Source organism: Rattus rattus, chromosome 2 (genome assembly GCF_011064425.1).
Source record: "Rattus rattus isolate New Zealand chromosome 2, Rrattus_CSIRO_v1, whole genome shotgun sequence".
NCBI classification, from domain to species: domain Eukaryota; kingdom Metazoa; phylum Chordata; class Mammalia; order Rodentia; family Muridae; genus Rattus; species Rattus rattus.
Genome location: NC_046155.1, coordinates 113,770,620 through 113,796,133, shown reverse-complemented (window position 1 = coordinate 113,796,133; position 25,514 = coordinate 113,770,620). Strand labels below are relative to the sequence as shown.

General features: G+C 36.4%; 1 protein-coding gene across 1 annotated transcript in view; it reads right to left on the bottom strand.

The window, feature by feature from the left end:
• Positions 1 to 12,290, bottom strand: part of Tyr (tyrosinase) — a 76,938-nt gene extending 64,648 nt beyond the window's left edge. Inside the window, exons 1-2 of the mRNA XM_032895943.1 lie at positions 11,472 to 12,290; positions 3,161 to 3,377 (exon numbers count right to left, since the gene is read on the bottom strand). Of these exons, the coding sequence (XP_032751834.1) occupies positions 3,161 to 3,377; positions 11,472 to 12,290 (1,036 nt within the window). The remainder of the gene's footprint in view (positions 1 to 3,160; positions 3,378 to 11,471) is intronic.
• Between the last annotated feature and the right edge of the window lie 13,224 nt (positions 12,291 to 25,514).

Below are 25,514 nucleotides of genomic sequence, written 5' to 3'. Positions count from 1 at the left end.
ATTCTCTATGATTTTGTTTCTTTTTTAAACAAACATTTATTTACTTTAGTAAAAATGTATATGGATTTTTAGGTATGCAGTAGTCTTTGTTCTGCTCCTTCACTGTACTGTTAAAACTGATACCTTTGTTTCCTCTGATGTACAACTACTGCGATAAATGCACATATTTGTAAATATACCAACATATACAATTTTAAATCTAAGTCTGATGTATGAGGAAGATTGTTAGTTTTGTCTTTAAGAGCCCGATTTATTTCTGTAAATGATTTCCATTTTCATCCATTTTCCTGTAAGTGTAAGGATTTAAATTTTCTTTATGACTGCATACATTTCCACAGTTCATATGCAAGAGAAAGGATTAGGGAAGACAGTGAGATCTGGAAGTCCTTTCACAGTAGCTGTCAAATTATTATATGAGAGGAAGATTTGGCCAAGAGCAAGGCTGTGCAACATAGACCAAACGCCATTGCCTGACAGATAAAACATGCTGCAAAAAAGCCAATGCTATGCAAATGAGTCAGAAAGCCCATGAAATGCGATCATTGTGTAGCATCAGTGTTGAGTTCTCAAGCCTTTACTTGGAACCACTACTGATAGAGAAAATCTTTCTCTTCTAATAAAACTCTACTTCTGCTTTTAACCATGAATCTTTATCTAATTCTCTGTTTAGAGATACAATAACTTGGAACTCTACAGGAAACCTCTCCAAACCACTGTATCTGATATTCTATCTTGTCTATTCTCAGCCAACTCTTGAACTATATTTGTCATCAGAACTCAATGGGAAGAATGTCCTTAAATGAAATAGGTACAGATTTGGGGCTACCAATTAGTTAGTGACCAAGCATAACCCATTATTTGGTGTTTATGAATCTGTCATCCCCTTTTCAGCCGAGCATAATGATGTCGTCTATAGACGATATTTGTAAAGTTTGAGACTTTACATATAGAGGGGTTGGCAGGGTATTCTGCACCTAGTCATCACTTTTTTAAAGCATTGTTTTATTTCTGTAAGAGAAAAATTATAATCTTTATCTTATCAGTCACAAAAGCCTATTTTAAGGTGGCTTTCCTTTCTTACATTACCTATAGGTATGAATCTTTAGAATTATATCTTGAAATGAAAGAAGAAAATGAAAAATGCTACCCAGGGCTGCACACTTTTGTAAAGTTCCTTCATTATGGTTGAACTGTGACAATTTCCATAGCTAAATACCCGAAGTGAGCTGTTTCTCTCACTTCTTGCCTGCTCTACACCTTAGACACAGGCAACAGCCATCCAGGATGTTTCTCAATCACTTAATGTTCTTTTATGGACTACTCAGTGGTTAACCCTAGCAATACCAAATTTGGGGCCAAAATGTAAACATTTTAACCTCATTCTTCTTTTTCTTTCCTAGGACTATTATCATTTGTAATTTATTTATTTGTTTGTTTGTTTGTTTATTGCTCCCATTTCTCAGTCTCCCCCTTACAGAGTACTTCCCCCACACTCCATTTCATTCTCCATAGACGGTACGATCCCCTTGGGTATCCCTCACATTAGTTCATCAAGCCTGCATAGGAATAGGCACATCCTCTCCCACTGAGGCATTTCCATTGGGGAGCAGATACCCTAGTCATGCTACATTTGCTGACATTTCAAAAGAGACAGTAAACTCAACCCCTAAGTAGAAGAACAATAGTCAGGATACAACACACTAAGAAAAAGATTCACTCTATAGAAGAAATGAAGCTTTTCTATATGATAGATTGTAAAGGAATTTTAATAATATCTGGTAGTAATTTCTGTAAGTTTTGATAGAGATTATCCCCAATGTTTGTTCATTTGTGGAATCTGTGGCTTGAGGGGTCTCTGTCTCTCTGTCTCTGTCTCTCTGTCTCTCTCTCTCTCTCTCTCTCCCTCTCTCCCTCTCTCCCTCTCTCCCTCTCTCCCTCTCTCCCTCTCCCTTTTAAAACTTGTGTGTGTATGTGTTGATAGATTTGTTTCCCTAATTCTAAATGAATTGAATGCAATGGGTATGTGAAAGGATCCATTTTAATTGCACATAAATAAACTAGTGTTGAAAGAAAAATGTGAGCATGTGCTGGATTAGGGAATAGAAAAAAATGTGAGAAACTATCTCTGATGAAGTGCAGATGTTGGGTAAATAGCCATTTATTGCTTTCCTCTGTATGTAACCTAACATCATTTACATTGGGTAAATGATATGTTATATATATAGTCTCCTACTTTTGAACAATGAAAAGGCTATGAATGGGGGTCAGATGGTATAGGATGCCTATAGCTTAGGTCTCATGGCTTTTCTGTAACCTACCTACCTGATACTTCCTTTGATGTACTTGTAATATTTCTTGACCTTTGATTTTTTTTCCATTACTGTAAGACTTCACAGAACTCTTATCATGTTAGAAAATGATTGAAGGAGCTGAGGGGTCTTTCAACCGCATAAGAACAACAATGCAAACAAACCAGAGCTCCCAGAGACTAAACCACTACCCAAGGACTATACATGGACTGACTCATGGCTCCAGCTGCATATGTAGCAGAGGGTGGCCTTTGTTGGGCACCAAATGAAGGAGAAGCCCTTGGTCCTGCCAAGGCTTGACCCCTAGTGTAGGGAAATGTCAAGGTGAGGAGGAGGGAAAGGGTAGTGTTTGGGGAGGAGGAATAATCTTATAAAAGAAGGGGGAGGGGGAGGGAATGGGGGCTTATGAGGAAAGGGAATAACATTTGAAATGTAACTAAAAAATAACCAATAAAAATTAAATTAAATAGAAATAAGGAAAATACTATTGGAAAATACTCTGACCAAGGTCACTCCCTTTTGGCTTTTGAGAATCTATCTTTTATTTTTCTTCATTTGAGATGAGAACTGGAATTTTTGTTATTATTTTAGTTTTTTGTTTTGCTTTATTTTGTTTTTGTGGAAAAGTGCCATCATGGGTATAGTATAATTTTCTATCACTACATTTCTAGAATATAGTGAGATATTCTATGCTGGCTAGGTTTACTATCTCCTTGGGTATATTCAAAGCTTAGCATTGAAAAACTCACAAAATTATGAAATATCTCTGAGCCCAGAATTTCTAAAAAGAAAATATAAATAAGAAAAAAATTTAAATGTAAAATTTAAAAATTTAAACATGAGAATATTACCTTCCAGTGTGTTTCTAAAGCTGAAATTGGCAGTTCTATCCATTGATCCAGATTCATACTGGGTCAAACTCAGACAAAATTCCACATCTGCTGAAGACGGGAGCCTGGGGGTTTTGGCTTTGTCTTGGTTTCCAGGATTACGTAATAGTGGTCCCTCAGGTGTTCCATCGCATAAAACCTGATGGCTATTATACTCTTCTGATCTGCTGCAAATGATCTGTGAAAACCAATTTATGCAAAATGAGTTATCTCTGAGACAAGGGAGAGATGTTGAAATTACATATCATTATTATCATTCAGCTTCCTGGCAGTTAGCTGAAAGTGAAGGGAGGAACTTAGGCTACCATGCTAGACATTTATTGTTCTTGTAGCTGGCATTTGCTAGTCTAATTTGTGTTCAGAAAGTACCCAACTAAACCTTGAGCTATTTTTAGTTATAATTCATAAAATGGAGCCACATTTCTTTTATGTGACATTGAATAACTTGTCAGTAGTGATTCTGCCTCCCAGACAGGCTCCCAAGTCACCATATTAGTCCAGTCTGTTTTCTCTTCTTTCTTTTTCTTTTCCGTGTACAAACTTCATAATACATGAGCACCTCTGTTCAAATAAACAAGTCTTATTTCACACTGTTGCACATTGACTTCCAAAAACGTATGCCAACTAGATGAAGAACTGGAAATCTGTTGTTCATTTTAACATAGAAGCGCTGTGAAAACATTGGCTACTGAACGCCTTTGCAGGAAGTTATAAATGCATGGAGACAGAAAAGGGCAATGTTTCAGTGAGTAAAAGACTTGCAATGCCAACCTAAGAACTGGAGGTGACATAATCAGCACCCTTTTAACTCCTGAATGTGAGAAGTAGATTCCTGTTAGTATCCCGGTGCTTGCAAAATGCAAACAGAAAATTGCCAGAGCAATCTGGCTAAGGAAACTAGTCATATGAATGAGTGTTTTTCCATCCAGTCAGAGACCATGCCTTAATGTGTACCATAGTAAGTAACTGAGAAAGACACTAAGTGTCAACCTATGGTCTCCATGGGCACACAAAAACATGTACATGTACAAGTACACTTGTAGATACCCATATACCTATCAACATATAAACACACGCTTGTTTGCATGCATATAATGTGTGCCACATGCATATAATGTACATGCCAGTAAAAGTAAATGAACAAATAACTGCACAGGGTACAATAAAGTTGGAGCTGAAACACTTGGTTTGTACTGGAAGCAAGGTCTTTTATCTTCAAACTGTCATTTACCTTCCCTGACTTTCAGTTTACTTATCAATATGGAAAACACCACCACATGACTTAAACAAAACATGTGCAACGTAACTCCTTAAAATACTTCCTATAAAACGTAAAGAATCGTGATTTTAAAAAATAATGATGATGATAATCTGCCAGAGAGTAACATAGGAATCTAAGAAACTGCTATGTTGTAAAATTCTCTAAGGAAAGACTATGCTGTATATCAAGCCAGACATTCAAAATGGATCTGTTATGACAAAACCAAAAAAGTATGAAGTGGGATAATCAGCAGTCTTAGCACTGACAAAGGATGCAGTAGAGTTTGCAGGACAAGGGATGGAATGTCAAACCCAGGGTGGCGTTCCCGTCCTCAATCTGATGACTTAGGTTTCCTGTGTGATACACATTCAATTGTGATGAAAGTGAGTACTTTATATAAATATTTGAGATAGAATTAATTTGTAAAACCTCTGCTATAGTTAACTGCCCTGTCCTCATGGCTTCACTATGGAACACAAATTCACAGCTAAAATTGTTTAGAATTTCATGACAAAAATAACAAGCTGATTAATTCTCAGAACTTAGGCCTGTTTTTCGCATTTTATACTACAATGGATATATGCCCAAAGATGGGACTGACCATTCTAATATCAATTACCAACCAAAAGAGTTCTCTATTAAAGTCAACGTGGCAATCTTATGTAAGAAAAACTTAGTTGAGATTTCCCTTCGTAAGTCTGCCTAAGTTTATGTAAAACTGACAATAAACTAACCAGCCCAGCCCTGAAGCTGGGCTTGATGTAGAACTCTGATTTATGCATTCTTTCTATCTTTCTCTTTATATTCCTTAGCTGCATTTAAGAGTGAGTTTCATGACCTACCGACAAATTACATTCATGAAAATTCTCATATTCTAAACTTGTACATCTGTTTACGACTTAAAATTTCAACGCAGTTTTCATAAATCACAAATATATTACTTACAACAGAAGACTCATTCCTTTCTCTTTACTTTCACAGCAAGCAGTCTGCAGCTAAAGACTGAAAGCAGTGGGTTTTATTGTGTGTAGTTCCCTCCTTTGTGTTTTTCACATTGACTTTTTCAAACATTATTTTCATTCTTCCCCTAAAACATGTTTTTAACCTGGCCTGTGTTCACTACATGCTCTCATCCTGTGTGATCCTGCAGCTGAGGCCACACTGCCGTTTCCCTCTGCATTCTGCTCATTTTTCTCTGTATTCCACATTTCTGACCATGCCTAAACACAGATTTATTCACATCCTAGGGTCCAAGATCCAGCATATTCTTCAAGAACAAGGGAGAACTTAGTAAAAACAACCTGTTACGTTACTCAAAAAGGTCAGACTAGGAAATGGACAGAGTCCTACAAATCCATTCAAATCATGCTGCCTATGCAGCCTCAGAATCCCAATCCAAAAATTCCAAATCCAGAACGTTGAAGCTCTAAAATGTCTTGATTTCTGTAAGGGAAATTCCACATTTCACTTCATTTGACAGATGCAGGGAAAAATATGTATGCTAAAATTGTATAAAATGGTCTGCAAGCTATATGAGTAAAGGATATGTGAAACATAAATGAATTTATTTAGACAGCTTTCTTCCTTAAAATATCTATTTCTTTACATATGAAGATATTTGAAAATCCATAAATACAGAATTTCTGATTCTAAAGCTTTGTCTACTTCATTTATTTTTCCATATTAATAACTGGTGGGTGGTTTATAAAACTAGTCCAATTTCTGCTATGAATGTAACAGACTGGATGGCTTTGCATTGTCAACTGACTAGACACCAAGTCAGGACAATTCAAATATTCTAACATATAATCACTGATCCTGATGTATCATTTAAAGCTCTTCTCATACATGGGACTCAAAAACATATGGCAAATAACACTAAACAAGCAACTTTCCATAAACTGATTTATTTAAATTGTTGTATAGTAATATTGTATTGAGTCACTGAATCTTTTAGAAACAAAAATATCTCTAAAATATTTAAGAAACTTCCTATGGGTCTTATAGGTATATTAGAGAAGTTATTTTAGTTTGTGATTACATGAGTCATAATGCCTTTTATCCATTTGGTTCTCTCATTAGCATAAAAAACAATTATATATTATAATAGCAGGGGTTTTTGTTGTTTCAAATTCTAAATGGCTTATTTGATAGTTTGGCAAATGGCAGAAATTAGACTGAGCCCTGGTCTTCTGATGAAAGTTTGGTTCTTTCTTCTTCTAACCACAATGGTTTGTAGCATATGTTAGGAGTAGCATAGTCAAATAGGCAAATACAAAGAAACAAAGAAAGGGACAGAAGAAACAGCTGTATTAGAACTGAACATGAAGCATTCTATTAAATTTAAGAAGTAGCAATAAACTATCAGCTCTTAAAAGCCTTCAGGAGCAAAGATTTTATTATGGTATTTAAGGTTTTTTTTCTGAAAAACTAGCAAACAAACAAACAAAAAACCTAAACCATATGACATTCCATGAAATCTTTTTTATAGAGAAAAAAGAGAAGCTGTTATTTCATGGAGCAGTTGTCATGGTTACCTAAACCCATGACTTTCTGCTGAAATGTGACTTTGTTTTTCTTCCCCCTGTGGCTTCCATGTGATATGCTTTCCACCTAATGAGTGAATTCCCTGGCTGCAGTTCACTCATACCTATTATCAGAAATGTTTTCCTCTCCACTCTGATCTACCATGACAGGTCCCTTTAACACACCTTTTCTTCTTAGGTTAGGTTCTCTGTGGATTGCATAAACAACATATGTAATAGTGCTGAACACAGGTATTTTGTTCTTAAATGTCATCCAGTACCCTCCAAACAAAACAAAACAAAGCAAACAAAAGAGAAAACCTGTGGACTATTTTAGTAGTTCTACTTGAAAAATATTTTTGAGAATAATCAAACAAATCAATGAATAACAAGATAGGAAAAGACTGATCGCAATTAAACCTTCCTAAAACTATTAACATTAATTACATGACTATATGTACTATCCTCTGTCAGAAAAATCATGTCAAGTAATAACTCATATAATGTTACTTATGTAAACCTGCAAACACTGTGCAAAATGCATTTACTTATCAAGCAAGAGCTATCTGATGGCTTTGTTGTGTCTTCTGCATCAAGTGCTGTGAAATATGTGCTAAAACTTCATAAAACTATCTAGGATAAGATTTAAATTTATCTCATTTTTATTTTTGTTTAACTCAGCATGTATTTATTAAGCTCATTCCATGAGTATATCATGGCTCTTCTACATATGGCTACAAATTTATTTACAAATAGTTTCTACCTTGAAATATCTGACAGTGATAGACAGAAATAATGTTAATAAACCATTCACATGTTCTGAATATTATAGAAATTATGTGATAAATCTCCAAAAAGTGTAGGACAAAGAGGAGGAAATTAATTCTATTTGACATAAACAGAAATACCTGTATTCCCCAGAATCTCTGGTTCATGTGATTTTTTTTAAATGCATATGGTGTTTTTATTAATGGAAATTCATGTACCATGTGTGTGCCTAGTGTCCATAGCGGACAGAAGATGTTGGATCTCCTGGCACTGGCATTACGAATAGTTGTAAGCCATCCTGTGGGTTCTGGGAATCACACCTGGGTCAACTGGACAAGAATTCAAAACAGTAAAAGTAACCACCTGGCAAATTATACATAACTAAATTTGTTTTTAGACCTGCTTTAAGTCTAAGTCAATGCAGCTTATATAAATGGCAATGAAGACACAGCGACTTAGTTTCTGTCCTCGACTAGTTACTTTAAACACATCCTCCTGCTGTTTCAGACCTATCATTTATTAACTGTGAGCGCTCCATGAGATATCACAAAAGATCTTTCAGCTTAGAGTGGGTAATGCCATCAAAACTCACATCTCCTTCTGTCAATTAAAAAGATAACTGAAGTCAAGCAAGAGTAGAAGCCTGTATGGAATGGGCTAGCTAATTTGGAAGGTATTAATGAGCTCATTTAAACTTGGAAGCTATTTGATCTCATCTAACACAAAACAGTCTAGTTTTTAATTTAAATGTTTAATTTAGACAAAGGCATTCAAATTAATGATGTGTTCATTACGGAAACTCTATTTTCATAACAGAAAGTAAAGAGATAGCTAAAACAATCTCCATATTAATTAAATCTGTGCATCTGAGCTCCGGCTGCACATTAGAACCCCATTAGGAGACTTAAAAGTACAAACAACCTTGGGGGGCTGAAGACAGGAGGATTGCTGAGATTTGGAGGCCAGCCGATGTTATAGAGTAAGTTCTAAGTCCGTCTACGGCTACAGTGTGAAATCTCTTCCTCAAATAAACAAAAAACATAGACACAGGAGCTTTACAATATTCTAACTGATTCTGTGCTTCTAGCATGTAAGTGATTGATGTTCAAGCCACTACAGAACAATAACAGAAATTGTGGATGATCACGATATTGACAGCAATTGAATGAAAGCACTGTAAACATGTCTTATTTATTAATTTATTATTTAATATCTATGTGTATGTCTATACACTGTGTGTGTGTCTGCTTCTCAGGGTGGTCAAAAGTGGCCATTGGATCCCAAGGAACTGGAGTTATAAGTGGCTGCAAAATGCTATCTGAGTGCTGGGACTTGAACCAAGGTTCCCTGAAAAAATAACCAGTGCTCTTAAACCCTGAGCCGTCTTTGCAGACCAGAACAATCCTAATTGCTTTGCTTCATTTCTGTAAGTTGTTATTTAGTTTTCTTTTGAAATGGAATATGTTTTTTCTCGTCAGCACAGAGTCACCGAACAGGGGTTTTATAAAGACACATCAGTGAAGGCAGACCATGAGTTTTGACAATATCCTTTTCTCGTGCTTTCCAACACTCCCCTAATGGGAAGTACGGAGGAGAGAAAAGTCTTCATTTTAGTGGGATTTTTACAAGAAAGGCTGTGTGAACAAAGAAAACAGACAAGCAGATTTAGTTTACTTTTCATGTCCACAACTTTTTATCCCTGGACACTGCACAAATTAAGTAGATAGAGCAAACTATTCATTTGACCTCATTTTAAAATAAGCTCATTTGTTTGCAAAGTTTTTCTTTGTTTTGTTGTCTTTTTTTGTAAATTTGATTGCTTTTGTTCAGTGATTTACTTCCCCCTCCACTTTGCTTATTTTACATAAAAAGTCCTGTTCCCCCATAACCCTTTAATATCAGAACATGTTTGTAGGCAATATTTTAGTAGTTACACCTCAGGACTTACTAGGCCAAATAAGTCTGTTGTGGTTTTAAACCTTTATTCATTTTTTTGTTTTGTTCTTTAAGAAAGTTATATCGTTGAGCATTAGCAAAAGGAAATAGAGGAAATGTTTGAGTTCAATACTCCCCCCAAAATTGAAAATATTAAATCTGGATATCATCTAGTTGTAGACTCTACATATAAATATTAATTTACATCTTTCTACTTAGTGGATATAATGCAACTTTTGATAATTTTAATAATCCTTCAGTCTATCTGCATCAAGTAAAGCTATATTGCAAATCAAAATGCTGTAACAGAGAATTCCACATCCAAGCCAGACAGAACTTAAAGCAATAGCTAGAGAAGTAAAAAGCTAGATGGGAGTTTTGCAGTTCATAAATTAAGGTAGAATGACAGAAAATATACAGCAATGCTATCTTTCAGCACAGCCCTGTGATCTGAAGTACTCACTAGGTTTAGGAAACACTTGGCACTATTAGCACCAGGAATTAACAGCTGTAATTTATTGTGGCCCTCAACAGTTTCCATTCTGGAAGTTTCCATTCTGGAAGTTTCCATTCTGGAAGTTTCCATTCTGGAAGTTTCCATTCTGGAAGTGCGTGATCAGCAGAGATAGAGGGCGTTTGTATTTCAAAATTGCAAGTGTGCGGCAACCTACGATCTTTTTATCCCATTTGAACTGGTAATCAGAAAATAGTTGCAATAGAAAACTTTAGAAGGTAGGCAGAAAAACATCCTTCACACTTGTGTTAATTTGAAGGAAAAACGATTTAACGTATATTCCTTTCTTTATCTTTTGCCTTCATTCCAGAATGAAGAAAAATAATAGGAGAAAAGAAAATTTAATCTCAAAATAATAATCCCTTAATTCTATGTCTAACATTTTTAAGGTAGGAAGAAGGCTAATTTCTTCTTCATTCTAGAGCGAAAAGTTAGGGAGAGCTGGATCCTTACAAAAGGGCAGTCTTCTCCCTGAAAATAACAGAAGTTAGCCAGACAGACCTTCTAGTCATTAACAAATACCATCTTTCTACTTACAGTGTTATCAAAAACTCACTTTTAGCAAATTATGAAGTATCTTTTGACTTTAAAAAGGAAATCTGTTTATATTAAATACACAATTAATTCTTTCAATAGCTATTCACATATTCTAAATGCTCAACAGACTGCAACTCTTTTCGTTAGCTATTTGAGAGCCAGCAACTTTTAAAATTTAAACAACTTAAGATTTTTTTTTATGTGATCATTGTCTAACAGGCAATCGTTCAATAAAGGCCACCATTGGTACTTAGTGAATTATCTCAGCACATTCCCTTGAAGATCCTGATTAATGGGTCTGTATTATGGCCGGAGATTTATATTTTAAAGTATCCTTATATATTTTACTGTTAACATTAATTTTATTATTCAGAAACAAGTACAAGATAATCTGGTTATCTCATTCATGCCTAAATAACTCTGAGCTACTGTTTATATCAGATACTATCAGAGGTGCTAACAATACAGTGGTGAGCCAAGCAGTCTTTGCTTATAGCAGCTTAGAAATCTAACCAAGCTGTTATATATTAAGACCAATAAGCACAAGATATCTGCTTAATAGCTATTTTGAAGTGTTCTGAAAAAAGAAATAAAATCAAGAAGCATCAACATCTGTTAGTAAGGTTCCTTTTCTGTGCTGAGATATTAGCAGAGATGCTCACAGAGACTGGCATGAAGATGTGGCTGCTGAAATATCATTTCTTGCAACTCTATCTATGTAGTGCATCTTACCTCCCAGGAGGAGAAGAAGGACGCTGGGCTGAGTAAGTTAGGATTTTCAGGGTGACGACCTCCCAGGTACTCATCTGTGCAAATGTCACAGTTTTCTGCATCTCTCCAGTCCCAATATGGAATGGTGAAATTCTCATCCCCAGTTAGTTCCTGCATTTCTTGTTCCCATAATAGCAAGAACAGTCTGTGCCAAGGCAAAAATCCTGGTGCTTCGTGAGCAAAATCAATGTCCCTCCAGATTTCAGAGCCCCCAAGCAGTGTGTCCCTTGACACATAGTAATGCATCCATACAAAGAGGTCATAGATGTTGATGTCCTTAAACATGGGTGTCGACCCATTGTTCATTTGGCCATAGGTGCCTGTGGGGATGACATAGACTGAGCTGATAGTATGTTTTGCCAAAGTGAGGTAAGAAAAGAACTTATTCTTTTCTGAGGCACTCAAATCAAAAATGTTTCGTCTAATTAAGAGTCGCTTCTCTGTACAATTTGGGCCCCCAAATCCAAACTTACAGTTTCCGCAATTGAAACCCATGAAGTTTCCAGAGCACTGGCAGGTCCTATTATAAAACACAGAGGGCCAGGACTCACGGTCATCCACCCCTTTGAAGGGGAACTGAGGTCCAGATGGTGCATTGGACAAAAGGATGTCCTGGCAGGAACCTCTCCCTGAAAGGTGGCCGCAGGGACTCCCATCACCCATCCATGGTGGGCAGCATTCTTTTGCCATCAAGTTCTTAGAGGAGGCACAGGCTCGAGGAAAATGGCCAGCAGAGGTCTGAAAACTCCACAGAAGGCAATACAAAACAGCCAAGAACATTTTTCCCTTTAGACCGTACAAGATCTGCTCAAACAAGTTAATGAGTGTCACAGACTTCTTTTCCAGCAACCCCTACAGTGACTATCACATGTCTTGGCTAAGACCTATATAACCACTCCCCCTTCCTACATCAAATGCTTTCAGCCCTTTTTACACTAAGCTTTTATCTTCTGCAAAGCACATGACTAACTTTTTCTTGGAGTTTATACATAGCCCACAGTGAAGTACCTAAGTTATAGATATGCTATTCTAATTGATATGAAATTAATAATAATTTGCATTCACAAATGAGAAGTATTATCAATAATAGATCGTCTCCTATGAATAAAAGTCAAGAAACATCTGGATTCTGAATAAAAGCCTGTTGTATTCAGGGACCATAAATGGACAACATTCATAGAATTTATTTTTCAAAAAGATTTTCTTTAGATCTCAGAATAATGCTTTTATCTGACTACTGCTGGCCATATTTATTTTATAAAAGTAGTCAGCCTTAAATATTTGTTTCACACTTTTCCTTGATTATCTTGATGTATTGATTATTTTGATGATTATTCCAAAGATATTTTACTCTGTTATTTTGGTTTACCGCTTCAATGAATAAAGTTTTCTTTTTCTTTTTTTTTTTTTCTTTTTCTTTTTTTTTTTTTTATTAACTTGAGTATTTCTTATTTACATTTCGAGTGTTATTCCCTTTCCCGGTTTCCGGGCAAACATCCCCTTCTCTCCCCCTTCCTGGGTGTTCTCCCCACCTCCCCCATTGCTGCCCTCCCCCTGACAGTCTAGTTCACTGGGGTTCATTCTAGCAGGACCCAGGGCTTCCCCTTCCACTGGTGCTCTTACTAGGATATTCATTGCTACCTATGAGGTCAGAGTCCAGGGTCAGTCCATGTATAGTCTTTAGGTAGTGGCTTAGTCCCTGGAAGCTCTGGTGGCTTGGCATTGTTGTACATATAGGGTCTCGAGCCCCTTCAAGCTCTTCCAGTTCTTTGATTCCTTCAACGGGGGTCCTATTCTCAGTTCAGAGGTTTGCTGCTGACATTCGCCTCTGTATTTGCTGTATTCTGGCTGTGTCTCTCAGGAGCGATCTACACTTCTGCACTTCTTTGCTTCATCCATCTTGTCTAATTGGGTGGCTGTATATATATGGGCCACATGTGGGGCAGGCTCTGAATGGATGTTCCTTCAGTCTCTGTTTTAATCTTTGCCTCTCTCTTCCCTGCCAAGGGTATTCTTGTTCCCCTTTTAAAGAAGGAGTGAAGCATTCACATTTTGATCATCCGTCTTGAGTTTCATTTGTTCTAGGCATCTAGGGTAATTCAGGCATTTGGGCTAATAGCCACTTATCAATGAGTGCATACCATATATGTCTTTCTGTGATTGGGTTAGCTCACTCAGGATGATATTTTCCAGTTCCAACCATTTGCCTACAAATTTCATAAACTCGTTGTTTTTGATAGCTGAGTAATATTCCATTGTGAATAAAGTTTTCTAGTGCAGAAAACACACAATCTCCCTCCTCCTCCCTTCTCTCTCTCCTTCATTCTCACTCTATCTCTTTTATTGTTTTGCCATAAAATCAGGAAGTTAGTAATGGACTTTCTGGGTGGTTTGCGTAGCACTGCTCTAGAAGCTGAAGAATAATGAGGATGGTCAAGAAACACATGCCACTTGAAGCTCCCTTTTCTAGGCTGTTTCATACTAAAAGCTGAGTAGTTCTCTGAGTTTATAGTGTAAGGGAAAGGAAGTGAAGGTTTGAAGAAACCATTGTCTGAACACTGTGGCTGAGGGTATCTAGAAAAACCATCGTTTTCCTGATGATGCTGGAACGTCAGCCCGGCTCTGCTTCTTTTCTTTCCTAGGGTTTGGTTCAGTATTTCAAGTGTTGATTGCTACATAGGATTCTCTTGAGATTCAGGGCAGCCTTTGCAGGTAGAGAGAGCAGTGTGTGGGTGCAGGAAAGAGAAGTTTCCATGGAGATTTTGTCTCTCGCTGGGGTAAGGAAGCTCTCACATGATTTCATTCAGGAGGCTTAGTCCTTTTATGCTTTTCTTCCCTTAGAGCCAAAAAAGAGATTAACACAGGACCTCTCTCCCCTGGGGAGTTTTTGTTATATATTACTTGTAGCTACTGTGGCCTTTTGAAACTCTTTCCCATTTAGTTGCAGGTGGATTTCAGGTTCTCCTGTTAAACTTAATTAACAACTTTTTCACTTGTTCCCCTATCAGGCACGTTAGCAAAACTGCTTAGAAAATCCTCACCATGCTTTCTAAGAACATTACATTTGGTTTCCTAGGTTCATATTCAAAATCTGTAGAGCCTCCTTAAAGGAATGACTAAAATGTGGTTTTCTGTCTTCATTTTCTTCATAGGACTGATTCTCTTAAGTTCTCTTTATTCCTCTGATACACAGTCTATTGTTGATAAGTTAATCCTATCACCAGTCCTGTTCTCTGTAAATATTCATTTACACGGGTATTTACTGTGTCTCTAGATGCACATTTGGTGGGTGTGAGCAAGCTACAGAGTTTGAAAACACCCTATCAATCCAGTTGACTATTGTCTACCCTAAGATAGACTTAATGCAAGCTATATTAGCTATCGCTGAGAACCCATTAAGTATACTGCAGGTATTTATTGATCATCTCTTGGGCATTTTCTGAGGTTAAAATTGGGATGTTATGACAAATATAATAGGACAGTTTCCACGACTGTCAAAAAATGACTTTTGATCGCAATTTAATCTTAATAGTTATAGCTAAGTATGTTTAAATAACTTTTCCTGAATTAAATAAAAATTCGAAGTTCCTATAAAAGAGTTTCTATGGGGAAAACGAAGTGTATAAATTTTGAAGAAAGGTGAGGAGACTTTTCTGGGAGAAACCATATTTCAAGAGACATCTGAAGGAGTCATAAAGTAAAAGTAGAATAGCAGTTGTGTAAACTTTAATAGATTGAGTTCCTGAATTAAAACTTCAAGTGGAAGTGGCATAGCACTCCCAAGAATTCTGAAGACTGCTAAGGTTCCTGTAGCCACAAAGCAATAGAAATGAGATGTAAAGTATGCATATGGACATGCAAATGGTTGAAGCAGTTTGAATGTATCTCATGGGAATTTAAAACATGTTCATATATAAACTGCTAAAATGTGATATAAGCATGGGGTTACAGTGAGAAGAAAAATAGCTCTTAAAAGAGTGTTGAAGTAACAAGGGAATGTTGATGTTGATTGGCCCAGAGTGATGATTTCAGAGATGAAAAATGATCAGGATTGTCTTGAACCAGCTATGCTGTCAACCTGGGCAGAAATTCCTGAACCTTCTGCCTCTGTCTCCCTAGTGCTATATTATTCATGCGTCCCAGTTTCTCTGAATCTTATTAAGAAAGTCTTTATTTTTTCTACTTGTGATAGTTTTTTCATCAACTTGATAGAATCTAGAAGCACTCGGGATATGGTCCTCTGGGCATGGTGTGGGCATTCACTAGATTATGGTTCATGTGGGGGAGTCTCATCTCAATTGTGATGGGATCATTCCCTAGATATGAGATTCTGGATTTCATAACATGGAGAAAGCAAACTGAACATGAGCATGAATTCCTTCCTCTGTACATTCTGATTGTAGATGTAGGGTAGATGCTTCAGTCCTATCCTGTCCTGATTTTCGATCATGATAGGGAGCTGTTAGCCAGTACAAACTTTTCTTCTTTAAGATGCTTTTGTCACAGTTTGTTTTTAATCCCAACAGAAAACAAAACTAGGATAGTACTCATTCCAAGATACTTGAGTACAGTAGCTTTTGGTTTTCCTTTTGTCTTTTTAACATTGATCAGTAATGTGAAGTGATTTCAGACTATTCTGTCATATAATTTTCTACCAAAACTTTGTAAGGTTTTAATATTTTCAAGAAATGCTTCTTATATACATTATTTTGCTAAAGATTGCAAGAATGACTCACTTTCTAATATTGCCATTGTCTTACATTTACTAATAATGATTCCACATGCTATTTTTCTTTTGCATCAAGGTGAATTATTATTGGGTGTGATAATTTTTTTCTTGCAATTAGTAATTAGTTTGGGCATGTGTGTATTTGTGTCTGTGTGTGTGTGTGTGTCTGTGTGTATATACAAGGGCCAATGTGTTCTAGATGCTTCAGTGGAAATTAGAAAACAACTTGTAGTTTTTTTCTTCAGTTCTTTTCTTCAGCATGTGTATTTGTTGATTAAACTCCCTGTCTTCAGGCTTGGGAGTAAGTGCCTTTTTCTGTTGAGCCATCTGGCAATTTCAGATACAAATGTTAACTACCACTATAGTTTTGCTTACTTCTATGCTTAGATACAGTGATTAAATCTCTGTAGTTAGAGTTTAGACACACTAATTTATTCCATAAATATGCAGCTCCTACAGTTCTTAAAACCTTATAGATTTAAAGTGGTAAAAAAATTTAACAAATCATTGATTCTAAATTTGATGCGATGAGGTCAGAAATCCTAAATTTTTAGTTAAAGTTTAGAGTTAGTGATTTGGGTGGATAGATAAAAATGGGGAAGAGAGTAAGAATGTAATTTGGATTTGTTTAAACCATTCTCTTTATCACAACTTTAGTATACTCATCCCTGACATGAAGTGCTTTATCACTTCAAATGATCTAATACATGCCAGGGACTCAAAATAAGTTCTGACATAAATTTAAGTATATCATGAACAGCTAGTGTTTTTATTAATGACTCCCAATGGGGTACTTGTAATGGTCATCATTATTGAGTTCTCATTACTGGGAAACCTTTTGCAGTGCAAAAACCTAGATAATAAGTATTCTATTAGAAATACTTTGATACTGTACCTGGAACCTTTTCTACCAAACAGTCTCTCTTGCTCTGTGTCCAACTAAAACCTTCCTCTCTTACAGAGATCTTGCAAGTGAACTGACATGTCAGAGATTATCTCATTCTCCTTCTCCTTAAAATGAGTTCTTCCTTTTCACTTTTGTGATTTCTACAGACACAATACTATTCAATGCCATTGCTGCAGAAGGACTGTGCTGATCTACAGGCTGTGGGATGTTTCTCTGTGCTCTTGGTTTCCTTAGTTTGCCTGTACAAATGTACTCAATAAATGATTTTATAAAAATCATGACACAGCTTATACTCCTTATAAAAACTGAGTCTTCTGAGTGTAAAAACATGTGGATTCACATTAGATAGTTGATAGTCAGGGTTTACCTATTTAAGTGCTTACTAGATGCATGGCAACTAGTTGAGTATATATACAAATTTCTTGTTTTCATTATTTTAAAGATTTAAAAACCTTTCAAACATGCCATAGAAGAAAATAAATGAAATGGATCACAATTTTTTCCTATATTTATTTAACAAACTTTGATACTTTAGACTAACAATTATCTTTCTAAAATGTAATATTTTATTAATTATTTGATAATTTTAAGCAACATATTTGGATGATATTGACTACCTTTCCTGAACTACCTCCTTCAATGTCAACCCCAACCACTATATTCCTAAATTCCTGCCCTACATTTTTTGTTTTAAAGATTTGTTTTATTTATATGAGTATACTGTAGCTGTCTTTAGACACACCAGAAGAGGGCATCAGATCCCACTACTGATGGTTGTGAGCCACCATTTGGTTGCTGGGAATTGAACTCAGCACCACTGGAAGAGTAGTCAGTGCTCTTAACAGCTGAGACATTTCTTCAGAACCCCCCCTTAACTTTAAATCTATTAAGTCCAGTTTTGTTTCCCCAATACTCTTGAGTATGAGGCCATACCCTTCAGCATAGAGAACCTACCATGGCTCAAATCTGTAAACAAAACTGACTATCTTCTTCCTAACATCATGGATGGCCTTTTGTGGTTATTTTATGGAGGAAAAAACACGAGTCTGATCAGAACTTTTAGTTCAGACAGACAGAACGCAGAAAACAATCTGCATAAAAGTCTCAAAATGAGAGAGGACAGGGAGGGGAAAAGGGGACCATGATCAGATATGGTGGGGGGCAGGAGTGAAGTCCTGAGGGCCAGCAGAAAGAATGGAAACAGGCAACCTCGAGAGGTAGGAGGTAGGGAGACCCTCTAGAATGTACCAGAGTCCTGGAAGTTGAGAGATGAACAGGACTCAAAGGGAGGGACCTTACATAAAATGCCCAACAGTGAGAAGAGGTAACTTATAGAGTCCACCTCCAGTAGAAAGACAGGACATCAAGTGGAAAGATGGGGTTGTCATCCCACAATCAAAAACTCTGACCTAGAATTGTTCTTGTCTAATAGAACTGCAGGGACAAAAATGGAGAAGATACTGTGGTAAGGGAGGTCCAGTGACACACCCAAATTGGGAGTCATCTCAAGGGGAGGCTCCAAGAACTGAAACTATTCCTAATGTTATGGTGTGCTTACAGGCAGGAGCATAGTATCCTGCCCTCTGATAGGCCTAACAAGCAGCTGAAAGACTCAGATGCAGATACTTACTCCCAAGCAACAGTCTGAATACTCTGTGGTTGAATTAGGAAAAGGCTGAAAGAAGTTGAGACCACATAGGAAGACCAGTAGTCTCAATTAGCCTGGAGCTCTACCATCTCTGAGCCACCGAGCCACCAACCAGGCAGCATACACTAGCTGATATGAGCCCCCACCCCGACACATATATAACAGAGGACTGCCTGGTCTGGTTTAGTGAAAGAAGCACCTAACCCTCAAGAGACATGAGGCCCCAGGGAGTAGGGAGATCTGCTGGGGTGGGGTGAGGTGGGGTGGGGTAGGGTGGGTCATTCACTTGGAGAAGGAACAGGGTGAGGAGGAATGGGTTGAGGAACAGTTAGAGGATGGACTGAGAGGAGGATAATGACTGGACTGTAAAAAAGATTAAATAATAATAATAATAATAATAATAATAATAATAATAATAATAATAATAATAATGGAATGCAAGTAGCATATATATTAGGGTATAAACCTAAGTATTTCGAAAGAAGCTTTGTGCTGTATGAATTTAGCTGACCAATGGTCAATGGTAATGGGTTTTCGCTAAGGCCTAGGTCCTCTTCGTTTAGGAATTTTTAACTGGGTTCACAGTAAAATCCACACATTGTATCATGAGGATGTGGCCTCAAACCAAGCAAAGCATGCATGGTTGCCTCTATAACAGTTGTGCCACTGTTGTGTCAGGGCACATATTTTGCCTGTCAGGTTGTCATTGTTCAAAAGATTATCAGCTGTGTATGTCCACGAATGTTTTTGGTCTCATAGCACCCTGTATTGTATTTTCCAGCTTATAAAAGCTGTTCAGCAGAGAGAAATAGTTAAATATGCATAAACTGTGTAGATACTATGAAAAGTTAGATAATTTTCAGTATTGTCATTATTGGTTGGAAATATAACAATTCCTTTTACTTGAGCTCAAAACATGATGCCCTGCAGTACATTGCTCTAGTTTGCATATTATTATTATTATTATTATTATTATTATTATTATTATTATTATTTGAATGGAAGATGTGGGGGAAGACTTCTTTGACATTTTCCATTTTCCTAAATTCTTTTCTGCATTTAAGAATGGGTCATGGAAACCTTTTTAATCTTTTTATATAATACTTTAATCGAAATGTTCATCAAAATTTAATTGTCAACAAGAGACTCACAACAATGATAAAAGCAAGATAATTGAGTTTTGGTCATTGTATTAGAAAATGAATTCATGATTTTATAAAGTAAGAGAGGCTTGGGTTTTCTTCTATTTGGAACTTATTACATTATCCTGGAATATAGTTATAGGAGTCTAAGACATGCTGGCAGTGGGCTTATACAGTCAAATTAAAAACAATGTTCTCTTTGCCTATCTGATTGAGGTCTTTTCCACTGTTATGTTCAACCTGTTTTTGGACTCAATAAATTCTAGGCAAATAAACAAACAAACAAAAGAGGACAGACATTGAAAAATGGACCTACAATAAAGTCAAATAAAAATCTGGCTGTTCCAGTTTGGAGTAGCTATCCTGGTAGCTCATAAGTTACTTAAACTTATCATTATTCATTATTATTATTATTATTATTATTATTATTATTATTATTATGGTGCTGTTCTGTTGTGTGTGACTTTCAGCAAATAACTACTAATGTGTAAGTTTTCACATCTGTAAAATGTAAGTGATTATATTTGCTTTGTCTACTTCTACAGATTGTTAAAATATGACATTATACAAGTTTGCAATCCCACCAGCAATGGAGGAGTGTTCCAAACTTCTCTACCTACTTCCCAGCATGTACTTTGTTTGAGTTTTGATCCTACCCATTGTAAGGTAGAATCTCAGATTCATTTTGATTTGCATTTCCCTGATGATTAGGATGTTTACTATTTCTTTAAGTACTTCTCAGCCTCTTGAGATTTCTTTGTTGATAAATCTCTGTTAGTTCTTTTTTTTTTTGATTTGTATCAAATGTTGACCATTTCTTTTTTTTTTAGATTGCCCTTAATTGTATTTTATTTTATTTTATTATCTTGAGTATTTCTTATATACATTTCGAGTGTTATTCCCTTTCCCGGTTTCCGGGCAACTCTGTTAGTTCTTTAAACCATTTTTTAATGGCATTATTTGGTTTTCTGGAATCTAACTTCTTTAGTTCTTTGTACATTTTGGATATTAGCCCTCTAGCGAATGAAGAGTTAATGAAAATCTTGTTGCAGTTTATAGGTTGCCATTTTGTCCTATTCACAGTGTCCTTTGCCTCACAGAAGCTTTTCAGTTTCATGAAGTCCCATTTGTCAGTTATGTGATCTTATAGCTTGAGCCATTGCGTTCTGTTCAGGAAATGTTCCCCTCTGCCAATGAGTTCGAGGCTCTTTTCTACTTTCTCTTCTATTAGATTCTCTGTCTGGTTTTATTTGGCGGTCCTTGATCTACTTAGACTTGAGCTTTTTATAAGGAGATAAATATTGATCAATTTACATTCTTTTACATGCAGACTGCCAGTGATACTAACACCATTTGTTGACAATCCTTCCTTTTTTCCAAATGTATAGTTTTGGTTTCTTTGTAAAAGATCAAGTGTTTATAGGTGTGTGGGTTTATTTCTGCCTCTTTAATTCTATTTCAATGATCTATTTGTCTGTTTCTATATATACCATGCAGTTTTATCACTATTGCTCTGTAGTACAGCTTGAGTTCAGGGGTAGTAATTCCCCCAGAAGTTCTTTTATCATTCAGAATTATTGTCGCTATGCTGAATCTTTCATTCTTCCATATGAAGTTGAGAATCGCTCTTTCCATGTCTGTGAAAAAAATCAATCTGGTCATTCATCAGAAAATTGGAAATAGTTCTGCCTGAAGACCCAGCTATACCACTTCTGGAAATATACCCAAAACATGTGCCCTTTATGTTCATAGCAGCCTCATTTGTAATGTATAGAATTTAGAAACAACCCAGATGTCCCTCAACTGAAAAATAAATACAGATAATATGGTTCGTTTACACAATGAAATACTATTCAGCTTAAAAAAAAAAAAAAGAGGACATCATGAATTTTGCAGGCAAATGAAGGGAACTAGAAAACAGGATCCTCAGTGAGGTGACCCAGGTCCAAACAAATATACATGGTATGTACTCCCTGACAAGTGGATATTAACCAAAATATTCAGAATACCCATGATACAACTCACAGACCATAGGAAGCTTAACAATAAGGAAGGCCCAAGTGTGGATACTTCAAGCCTATTTAGAAGGGGGGACAAAATAATTATGGGAGGCAAATGGAGAAACCTGGGTGAGAGAAAAGAGGAGGGGAGGGAAAAAGGAGGGGTAGAATCAGGTCTGTGGGAAGACAGGAGAGGGCCAGGAGAATGAATTGAAATATATAGCAGTAGGAGTTTGGGGGCTGGGGAAACTTTAGAAAGTTCCAGAAACATGGAATGTGAGGGAGTCCCAAGATTCAGTGGACATGGCATTACCTGAAATGCTGAAGAGTGGAGAAATGGAACCTGGAGAGACCACCTCCATGAGATAGACACGGCCCCCAGATGAGGCAGGGTAGACACCTACCCATCTTCAAATTTTAACCTAGGTTGTTCCTGTCCAGAAGAAATGCAGGGACAAAAATGGAGCAGAGACTGAAATAAAGGCCAAACAGTAACTGGCCCTACTTGGGATCCATCTCATGTGCACACACAAAATCCTGACACTACTACTGATGCCATATTGTGCTTGCACACAGGAGCCTGGCATAGCTGTCCTCTGAGAGGCTGACTGAGACAAATGCAGATATTTACAGCCAACCATTGGATCGAGGTCAGGGACCCATGTGGAAGAGTGACTGAATGAGCTGAATGTTCCTATTGCAACACCATAAGAAGAACAACAGTGTCAACTAACTCAGACCCCTCAGAGCTACCAGAGACTAAGTCAAAAACCAAGGAACATAAATGGCTGGTCCATGGCCCTGGGCACATGTGTAGCAGAGGACTGCCTTGTTTGGCTTCAGTGGGAGAGGATGCATTTAATCCTGTGGATACTTGATGCCCCAGGAAAGAGGGATGCTGGTGGAGGTGAGGTGCGGGTGGGTGTACAGGTGAGGGAATACCCTTTCAGGGACCCGAGGGCATGGGTGGGATGAAGTGAAGAACTCCAGGGAGAAAAGACCAAGAAGGGAAGTAACTTTTGGAATAAAAATAAATAAAACAATTCAATAAAAAATAACATTATATTTTTATAGCTTAAGAAAAATACCTTCATAAGCTTATTCTTTAAAATTTGCATTTAAAAATTTTTATTAAATTCCACTTTCAATTTATTTTGGATGAATATGTGTGTGAATGCATGCATGTGTGTAGAGGTCAATTGACAACTTGTAGAGGTCAGTTTTTTATCCCATAAGTATTTCAGGGACTGAATACAAGCCATCAAACATGACAGCAAACACTTTTAGCTGTGGAGTTATTTTCCAAGTTTGATTATCTCCCATGACAGAACAGGTTTTCATCAGAATCTGTGATTTTTGGTTGGCCATTGGAAATTCACCATCTTTCACTGAATTGCTCATGTTGCTTCCTGACCTTCAGTGATATCTGAATTAGAGGAAAGATTGTAATGGTTCAACAACAGACATTATCATAAAACAATTTTAAAACAGAGCTCTTATATAAACAAGAGTGACATGAATCTCAGTGATAATAAAATAATCAATTCCTATCCAAAGATGCCCTAAACATGTTCTATGGAAATACTGTTTGAAATAAAATATTTATCAGTAATAATCGATTTAGTGTTTTCTTCTTGACTTAATTTTTTTTCTAAATACTTACTCTATACAGATTCCCAAACAAAGCATCAGTTTATGAACACATCCCCTGAGTAATAACTGCCTATCTTTCCTAGAATCTCAACTCAACATGTATACCCTAAACTGATTTTAAATGATAATTACCTTGACTTGTTCACTTGTTTACATTTTCCTGAAACATTCTATTTAATAATCTTATACTTCAATTCTTATGGAACAAATTTGCAACCATACTGCCAGCACTTTCTTAGCACCCACCCTGCATTATTGTGCTCAAGGCTTTAGCTGAATATGAAGCACCATTTACATTTAAGGAGTCAGAATAATATGCATTCTATGTTTATTCAGTGGATCAAAGAAATGCTTGTTTTGTGTTTTTATTTTCCCAGCATTGAGTGGGACAGCAGAAGATAACAGGAAAGCAAGCCACATCTCCAGCGTTGTAGAAGCTCACAATCTGGGTGGGAATATAAAAAGGTGCAATTTCAAAATTCTTTATTAGATACATATTGTTAATAATATTGCAGTCAGCCAGGAGCCCAGCAGGAAGCAGCTGACACACTGAAGCTGACTCTTTGAACAGAGTATAAGAAAGAAGCTATTTACAATATTGGGGGTGGAATTTAAGAAAAGGACAGTGGATAATGAAAAGAAGAGTCAGAGAGGAACTGCTGGAACACAGACATCACTGTCTTGACAAAGTCAGCTGGCAGGAACCATGACCTTGGAGAAGCATACAAGCAATATTCCAGTTATGTGGCAAGGAGGAAGTTGGGGATCTTTGACTTTACTCTCCTTCTGTCCCTAATTTTCTAGCTGTGAGGAAAGTCAAGCTCACGTCAGGGCATGAAGGAATCTTTTAATGTAGTTATTGATAATCAAGATCACAGGACCTAAAACAATTCAAGGAAGAATGCAATGGATTTGGCGGCCCACGAAATGATTCTTACCACAAATGCCACATAATTCACTGTTGAAAATAACCTCCTTTAAATAGTTATTCTAATCTTGAATTTTCAAACATGAAGTTCATAAAGTGTGAAGATGTATGAAATAGTAACTGATGGGTTCAAGTGAACACTCACCATGGAACAAGGAATTTATGTTTTATTACCAGGTCTATATGTTGGAATTTATACTCAAGTAAATATTGGGGCATTGTGGAGACATAACTCATTTCCTCTACAAATGGGACTAAGAGACAAGATAGTTAGAAAAGACTGCTTGAAGGGGCATAACAACTCTTCTTAACCATGAAAGAAGAGTAGTGTAAATAGATAAATTTGGAAGAAGGGAAAATGTCAAGTGTAGGAAACAGAAAATAATGTGTACAATCATTACAAAATACTGCAATGATTTCAAGAAACTGATTGAATTTGGGACAAAGAACAAGAACAATGAGAAAAAATAACACTGTGGGGAAATTATACATGGGTTAAAGTTCATACACTTTGTAGTTAATGTTTAGGTTTGATGGTTCATGCAAGCAAATGAGCACAATTGCTATAAGTGAATATTTAGAGGACAATCATTTCAGAGAGACAGTGTAATAACATATTACTACATTCGAAATCTTGCTACTGATCATTACTGCAGAGCTCTAGGCCAAAATTACCTAGTTTTATTTCTACAAAATTTCTAAATATTTTCTTCCTTACAATACTTTTGATGGGATTCAAACTCCTAAATCCACTATGAAGCATATATATATATATATATATATATATATATATATATATATATATAATAGTTACCCAAAAAATCTAAATCAAACAGAGGATTAATAAGCCTTTTAGTCCCAAAAGTATGTAATAACACAAGTGCTATAGATTAGTCTGTATATCATTTAAACACGAACTCTAGTGTATTAATGAAAAATTATTTTATTATATGTATAACAATTTTGCATAAAGATAATCATGGTACAGAGAAAAATC